Source organism: Electrophorus electricus, chromosome 23 (assembly GCF_013358815.1).
Source record: "Electrophorus electricus isolate fEleEle1 chromosome 23, fEleEle1.pri, whole genome shotgun sequence".
NCBI classification, from domain to species: domain Eukaryota; kingdom Metazoa; phylum Chordata; class Actinopteri; order Gymnotiformes; family Gymnotidae; genus Electrophorus; species Electrophorus electricus.
In genome coordinates, this window is record NC_049557.1 from 7,629,316 (window position 1) to 7,637,882 (window position 8,567).

The 8,567-nt window shown below is 39.9% G+C and overlaps 1 protein-coding gene across 7 annotated transcripts in view; it reads left to right on the forward strand.

Moving 5' to 3' along the window:
• Positions 1 to 8,194, forward strand: part of fgd1 (FYVE, RhoGEF and PH domain containing 1) — a 31,887-nt gene extending 23,693 nt beyond the window's left edge. For all 7 annotated transcript variants that reach the window (XM_035521998.1, XM_035521993.1, XM_035521995.1 and 4 more), the window contains 10 exons: positions 301 to 359; positions 839 to 985; positions 1,137 to 1,229; positions 1,350 to 1,429; positions 2,217 to 2,247; positions 2,429 to 2,530; positions 2,638 to 2,766; positions 3,112 to 3,270; positions 3,506 to 3,652; positions 3,836 to 8,194. In XM_035521998.1, coding sequence (XP_035377891.1) covers positions 301 to 359; positions 839 to 985; positions 1,137 to 1,229; positions 1,350 to 1,429; positions 2,217 to 2,247; positions 2,429 to 2,530; positions 2,638 to 2,766; positions 3,112 to 3,270; positions 3,506 to 3,652; positions 3,836 to 4,105 — 1,217 coding nt within the window. In that variant the 3' untranslated portion in view covers positions 4,106 to 8,194. The remainder of the gene's footprint in view (positions 1 to 300; positions 360 to 838; positions 986 to 1,136; positions 1,230 to 1,349; positions 1,430 to 2,216; positions 2,248 to 2,428; positions 2,531 to 2,637; positions 2,767 to 3,111; positions 3,271 to 3,505; positions 3,653 to 3,835) is intronic.
• Positions 8,195 to 8,567: the final 373 nt, after the last annotated feature.

The following is an 8,567-nucleotide window of genomic DNA, read 5'->3' on the forward strand; positions in this document are numbered from 1 at the left end:
ACATTTTACCTGCTAGTGCCCAGGACCCTTTTGTGGTCGGGAGTGCCTTATTTCCCCTGATGGACAGCGGTTTACTAGTCCAAATAAATATCGCCTAAACTATTAGGCATGCTAAATGTAGAATATTCAGATTAAGTATAAGAAAACGTATCTAAAGTTTGAGGTTTTCTTCCGGGTCAGAACGATTCACCCATAAATCCTACTCGTGGATTAGCATGACAATAGCACTATCTTCATGCTGTATGCTACAGTATCTCCCATGCCAGTCAAAACAATCTTTCTTTGATTTCTGTCCACTAGAATCTTTGGAGCTGATTGCCACAGCAGCAGAACATTCCAATGCTGCGATCAGAAAAATGGTGAGTGGGTCTTCTCATGAGACTTGAAACCCTGTGCATGCGCAGCTGCTGTACGCAAGTGATGAGTTAAACCCTGAACTGACGGAGCTGCTGAGATACCACACCATCCTCTTGTTATGCACCATCCTGCCTCAGGCCCCAGTGAAGACTGCTCAGGGCTTGTGACAAAATCCCATACTGCCTCTTAGCTGTGCTGCCTTCTAATTAGGAACAGTTGCCTTTTCCATGAGCACGAGCATGTCTTAAGTCTGTCATTTAGAACTGCTAATTGCTAACTGTTTCTGCTTTCATGGTCTCTGTCATGGGAGAGAAAAGCTTAGCTGTGTGTGACTGACCTGAGTCAGCCATGTCAAGTTTGAACCAGTGACTTCTCTCAACAAGCTGTATTTTATGTGCCAGCCTGTTTATGTGCATGTTTACTTGTGTGTGTGTGTGTGTGTGTGTGTGTGCGTCTGTATGTCTGTCTGTCTGTCCTTCAGGAGCGCATGAGAAAGTTACTAAAGGTGTATGAGTTGCTCGGAGGAGAGGAGGACATTGTTAACCCGACTAACGAGCTCATCAAGGAGGGACACATCCTAAAACTGTCTGCCAAGAATGGAACTTCCCAGGACAGATACCTTATACTGGTGAGGTACTTGTGCTGACAGAATTTCAAAATATATATTTTTTATTTTATTTTCTAAGTCTATCTGTGTGTGCATGTGTGTGTGTGTGTGTGTGTGTGTGTGTGTGTGTGTGTGTGTGTGTGTGTGTGTAAAACTCCACTTCCTGCTGAAGTTTAATGACAGGTTACTGTACTGCGTCCCCAAACTGAGACTGATTGGACAGAAATTTGGAGTGCGGGCGAGGATTGATGTCGACGGAATGGAGGTCTGTCATCTTCTGCACCTTGCTGTAACAAGAATAGCTTGAAATATTATTTCCTTATTTTGTATTCATCATTTTAATTGTCACTGCCAAAAAGTGCTAATTTGCCTCTGTACTTAACAGCTAAAGGAAGCAAGCAGCATGAATGTCCCACGGACGTTTCTAGTGTCGGGAAAACAGCGCTCACTCGAACTGCAGGCCAGGTGAGTTTAACAAATGAACAAATGAATGTTTTGTATTCAAACAAATATTCAAACAAATGAATAAATTAATGAAGAAATGAATGAACAAATTCTCATGTCTAAGAAGGTGTTGGAACTGTTTTAAAGCACTTCAGACTAGATCAGGAGCAGCCAGCTTTATTTAATTTGGCCGATGATAACTGATCCTTTTAGTATGCCCATTAGTTAGCTTGCAACTTTAGCTACCATTTCTGAGTAAATTATTCCTTTAATTGAGAAAGTAAACACTTTTTTTTTTCTTTCATTTTTCTTGCCAGTCTACATGTGGGCTGTGTGACTTGATATTATGTCTACTAGTAGAGAAGTTGTGAAAATGTGAAGTGTTTGTTGTAGTGGCATATTTCTTTTTACAGAAAAAGCGTGATTCTTTAGGCTGCTTTGCTTATCTGCGTAACTGAAGTAGTGTATTTTTTAGGTTCATAGGTTTCTTTTAGGGCATGGAACTGTTAAATTGTGGAAACAAAGTAAAAAATGTGTACAAAAAAGTAAAATATGTCAAACGTACAGAGGTGCAGATTGTTTGCTAAGCCTGCTAAAATAAGGTGACATTCTTCATTATACAACCAGTATTTCAGTTTTCAGGGACAGGCAAACAGCCCTTAATGGGTGCTGTGAAGTGTCACAGCATTGGTTTTGCCGAAAGCAAGAGAAAATTGAGTTTTTGCATATGCTGCAAAGGATTTATTATATTTTACAGTTATATTTGGACATAACAGAAATGTCATGTGAGTCTTTTCCTTCTTCCTAGGACTGAAGAGGAAAAGAAAGACTGGATTCAGGTAAGCTTGTCCTGCTGGTCCTGCCATTTTATTGAATTTACTTCTTTTGTGTGTTCTTTCCTCTTCTTGTTCTCCACGTATCTTCACACTTATGTTTTGATTCCTCTCTGTCTCTCTGACTGTCCGTTTTTCCTTTCTCTTGTATCCCCTTACATTCCCTTCCCCCCCATGCGTTTATTAGGCAATCCAGGCTACTATCCAGAAGCACGAGCAGACTGTTGAGACATTCCGGATGCTGAACAGCTCGGTGCGGGAAGAGGACTGCACACCTCCCAGCTGGCTGGTTAGACCCCTCCTGCTCCCCTGATCTCCGCGTACCTGTGTTCAGTAGTGTGTCATGCCCTGTCATGCAGGGCGTATGCATGACCCCTCCCTCCCTTGCCATTTCAGAACTGCACGGAACTCGGGAAACGCGCACCCACTCCAATCCGGGAAAAAGAGGTGACACTGTGTATGAAATGTCAGGAGCCGTTCAATTCCATCACCAAGAGACGCCACCACTGTAAAGCATGTGGACACGTGAGTGGTGCAGTACACACATACGCACCATAACACAGCTGCTATTACCATAGTAACCCAGGTCACAACACACCAGTGGCAATCCACTGGTGTTGGGTGAACACATCTTTTTGGAATTATTTTGAATGTCTTTAGGTTTGTCCGTTCCTGTTTGTTCGTGTGGTTTGACCTTTGTTTCTCAACATTGAATGCTGTGAGCCAAAATTAGAGTGTTTGTGTTTGTTGGAGAAATCTTTGGTCATTATGCCAAGATTTGAAGTGACACATAAAACATGTTTTCAGTACCCTACAGAGAGAGCACATGTAGCAGCAGGACGAGGCTGATGTAAGCCGTTTTGTTTCCAGGTGGTGTGTGGGAAATGCTCGGAGTTCCGTGCACGGTTGTTGTACGATAACAATCGGGCAAACCGTGTATGTATAGACTGTTACACAATGCTGGTGGGGGTCCCGCCCTCTCCGGCCAGCCTGACCAATAGTACTCAACGGAGACGTTCCATTCTAGAAGTAAGACCACATTTCCGCTTCTGATTCAAAATGAGCTTCAGTCTCTTTTGCAGTTCTTAATACTGTCACTCTTAGCCTTATGATGAGAGATGCTGTCACTCATAGCAGTATATAGTAACTCAATATACAGTTGTATCAATTTGTATATTTGCTCAATATTGCATACATGAATGACATCCAGTACCGGAAAATTGTTATTATATAAAGTTTGTTTATTTTAATTTTTCTCATACAGAAACAGGCCTCTGTGGCAGCTGAGAACAGTGTACTCTGTAGCTTCCTGCATCACATGGAAAAGAGCAGTGGGCGGGGCTGGCAGAAGGCGTGGTGCGTCGTCCCTGAAAATGAACCCCTGGTGCTATACATTTATGGTGCTCCCCAGGTGAGAAGGCACCTGAGCCATTAGTTAATACAGAGGGAACATTTCTCACCCTTGCCTCCCTCTCTCCTGTTGTGTGGATTCCCTTTATCCTTTGGTCCTGTGTATTCCTTCTTTCTCTTTCTCTCCTGTCCTGTCTTACTCTGCCCTTCTCTCTCCCTCCGTCTTTGTGGTGTGAATTAACAGGATGTGAAGGCCCAGCGTAGTATTCCCCTCATTGGCTTTGAAGTCTCCCTGCCTGAGTCATGTGACCGTCTTGAGCGTCGCAACGCCTTCAAAATGAGCCAGAGTCACCTGACCGTTTACTTCAGCGCGGACAGTGAGGAGCTACAGCGACGCTGGATGGAGGTCCTCTCGAGAGCTGGAAAAGGGGAGGAGCTACAAGCCCATGGCTCAATCTCTGAGGCCCTGGAAGAAGAGGGGGAGGAGCCAACCTCTCTAGGAGAAAGCACATGACTGGTTGATAAATATATCTTTTTGCACACATAAACTGTTCAAATTTGACTGCAAGGACACTATCTGCACACAAGCACCCCTACACACACACTCACACACACACACACACACACACACACACACACACTCACTTTTACACAAAATTGTTCTAGTTGTAAGTTGCATGATATATCTACAGGTACGTTTCTCTGTGTATTGCTCATCTTCTGTGAGTGTGCTCCTCTACACGTTGCGTATCCAAGGACATGTCAGATACAGTTGCCATGCTTCACATCTGCAGCTAGTGACTTCAGTGTTAGATAGATCCACTCGTTCTGCCGGCCATGGCTTTGTTGTTCTAAATGAGTGATTTTCTTGACAGGGTTTTCAATGCTTGTAAAGTTGTACATGTTGTTTGAGGAGAAAGCCAGTGGGTTTCACAGCATGATTAGGCAAATCAGTATCAATACCGCTATCGAGTTCAGTATTGCAAAGCCAGTGGTAAGAAGGGCTGGCTATGCTTAAATTTGCTGTAAGAGTTTCTTAGAGAGGTAAGGTTTCTTAGAGAGTAAACAGGCTGCACACATAATCAAGAAGCCCAGTTTCACCCCAAAATAGATTAAACAATAGTATGGAATTCTAGTTTCTTTGTCCTAAGATTACAGCATTTAATAATAGTGGGAATACACCAATGAGATTCTGGAATTGGGGAGTTCTCTTAAATATGGGATGCATGTAGAATGAAAATTTTTTTGAAGGGTTTTGCCAGAATCACAAATCTTGTGCCTCTGAAGTTTGTCAAGGTGACCTTTTACCCATTTGTGATCAGTTTCTCCCAAGCAATGCAAACTATAGAACTTGGTTACACATTAGCATATGTAAAACAGGCAGCTTCCACAAGCAACGTTTCCATCAGACTAGCTCACTTCCGCCACTCTGTGGAAGTTTACTGTATTGCAGCCTAAAGCTACATGATTTTCTTATTCGACCTCATGCAGATAAACAAAAGGAGTGTCTCGTATAATGTAGCACAAAGTAGTACAACAGAAAATGACCGAATCAAATCATAGGGCTCTAGATATATGTGACCGCATGTGTGAGCAAGTCTCCTGCTTCTCTTTAGAAAATAAGAGACTGTTCAGTTGTGCTTGTAAGTTGTATACACGGAGACTGTTGTTTAACAAGACTGGATATTGGGAGACTTTATATAGAGAGAGTGAGTGAGAGATGTAACAAGGGTATTTGTGTATTGGGCCAGTTTTTATCATTCTAACATCTGTGATAGCTCTGCATTACTGAGAAGGGGGTTTTTGATAAGAAAATCGAGAGTATATATAAATTAAACATGGTAAAGGTTTTGATGACAATATTAAGCGTTTTAAACAGTGTTGTATTTGTGTATGAAAGTGGTAGAAGGTTAAAAGACAACTGCATTTGTAAATATAATTTATTCCTCAGAACCCAGTTTTGTGGGTCAGGTTTTACGGACAAGCTTGGTGTTCCCTTCATTATGTGCTGTTTTGATGGAAGTCAGAGAATCCTGTGGAGACTATCAAAAGCCAACTTCTTTTTTTTCACCAATTTTATCAAAACGTCGGTACGCAGTGTTTTAAAATAGAATTTAATTTTTTCCCCTCCTCATTAAATCGTTTTTTAAAAATGGGCCCAGTGTGATCTCCAGGTCACTCACGCGGAACCTCTGTGACTGTTTTTGTTGGACGTTGGTTTTTGACCTTGCACTCTGTGGTCGAAAGGGCCTGATTCAAAGTGAAGCACGGCCAGTCCGGTTGTGTTTCACGGTTCAAGTGACCTCGTTGTTGCCTGCTCAGCTTTTGTTGTCACTCTGGACAAAGATGTAAGAGAAATGAGCAATTAAATGATAAGGGTAGGGCTGAAAAGATTGAATCACTATGGAATGGACATTTAAACGGTCATTTAAAGAGTGATATGTGTATGCTTGTCTGGGGAGGATTGAGTGGGTTGGTGTGTGGGTGTGTGTGTGTGTGGGTGTGTTCATGGTGCATATTTATCATTGTCTAGTCTTCAGTTGAGCCTGCCACTCCTTCACTCATGCCAACTATCAGCATCCTCACAAAAACGCGTGTTTTTCTTTGCCTGTTGTTGGAAAGCATGGTTTTGTTTACCTGTTTTTGTTTTTTTTTCATCTTCATTATGCCATATCAAACTACATTTCTACATTAGACTTTATTCAATTTTTTTCTTTTTGACAAAGTATACTTCAGGAAATATCTATTATTTTGTGTGTTGCGTTGGTCTGTTATCATGTTTTTACCACATATATTTATTGTCTTTTTTTTACTTTAAGAACTTCTTTTCTTACAGTTCTTGCTTTGACAGCTGATGAGCAAGAATGACTGTGTGCAGTGCAGACCAAAAATACAAGATATTGAAATTATGAAGGATGTGCAGAGAATTACAGCCATCCTCAATTAGTTCCTTATATCCTGTATTTTACAAAATATTTTGAACTGGTGCATGAATTTTGATTTTGTAAATACTGAAAATCGAGCATTATCACAGTATAGTTTTGTCATTCCTGGTCTACAAACTCCTCCTCTAAGCTGTGCTGGTATTATTAAGCACTAAAATATAATTTGATGTGTCAGGACACAAGATTAAACTTTACAGTATGCCTTAGGGGATTCCTATGTAGTCTATTTTAACAGGCATATCTTTGTGATTGCACTGTTTTGCATATTTTAACAAAAGACGTCAGAATATGTAACATTTCAGTACTTCTGAACAACTGTTTCAGTTGAGCACTCCTTCCAGTTTGATGGATTCCTTTATTGCTGTTGCACAATGAAATTGATGTGAAAGTGATGCATAATCACAGGAGCAGCTTTGCTGAGCAAGTATTTATAAATCACCCATTGCTACGACAGGACAATTAAGCTTTCTTGCATAATGCCTTACCAAGGTATTGTAGGCAAAGCTTTTAAAGAAAGCAGTGCTGTAGGTGGACATATCCTTTTAGTATTGTTCTGGCTTGTAGGGTTATCTGGCAATATTGCTGTTAATCTACATGTTTTTATACTCCAAATAGAAGGTATCTTAATTATTTTACACAGACATACAGATATGGAAATACTGAACCATATAAAATCAAGTGACAGTGCTTCCTAGGTACTCAACTGCACATGGACTTAGGATTAAAGTCTTGTCTTGTCTTTGTTGGACCAAAGATGGGTGGATCTAAACTGATGCGGTTTTTTTTTGGTTTGTTTTTGTTTGTTAGATCACTCCCCTGATGTTTTTGTTTTATCTCATCTCTAATGTTTTTGTTTGATCTCTTTCCTAATGTTTCCAGACAGTTCTAATAACATCACAGTCACTTTGCATTCCATTCAGTGCTCAATCATTCTTAAGATAAATTGGCCTCGGATTTAAATTGTTTTTTTTTTTTTTCCCTAGTGGATTAATTGCTAACATCCTGCCTGTCTGAACACAGATAATTGGCCCGGATAAATGTGTGAGTGTAATGAGGTTGGATTTGAATGATGGTTGAGCATGGACAGGCTTGTTTGCGGTTCGTAATAAATGGTGATCTTAAACATGTGCCAACACCTGAAAACCTTACTGAAGTCTGGCATCATTACTGAATGAGTATGGCAGTATTATACGGCGTATGGGAGTATTGCTTCTTTTATCATACCAGTGTTAAAGCTGCCTCCAAGAAAACAGGAGAAAACTGCCAGATAACCCCAAAAAGGAAGTATTAAAAAATGTCACTATGTTAACCTATTTAAAGAAACAAACAAAAATCTGACAAGAAATTATCATAAACACTGTTGCATTATGCAAATCAGTCATTCATTTCCTAAGTATGCCAAACAGAATAATTTTCTTTGTTTCCATCTACATTGAATCTGTATAGATTTGCTGTACACATGATGACTATTACTGTTATTACAAGTACTATTCTAATTACTATCATTAATTATATTAGTGGCAGGCCACTGGGTACCATTGTATGTTAATGATCCAATGAAATCTGTGCAAGATCATGAAATTGTTTATGAATTAAAGTAATAAAAGAAAGACTTGAGTGTCAAAATTCACTTCAGATTACAAAATGCTATGTGTTTTGTCTATTACCTTTGTTAAATCTCTTATGAACAAAAATATAAGACTAAATAAAATGTGTGATAAACCACACTTGATGTTAAAACCCGACGAAAGATCATGTGAACGCGGTTTACTGTTACATTAGAAGTTAAAATTATTTTTTATCACCTACATAAATTTATAGGAATTTAAAGCCAATCATTTTAAATACGGTGCTTAAGGTTTCGGTTATAGTCGTTAAAAAATGTATCTTTACCCATTTAACGAAATAATAGTGATCTATGATGTCTATCAGAACGATGATGAAATTGCTAAAAATTATTTCAGAGTCGGGCCGTCTAATGTTACAAGTAAACAAGAATTTTCGCTCGCCGTGCTATTGGAAAGGAAAATA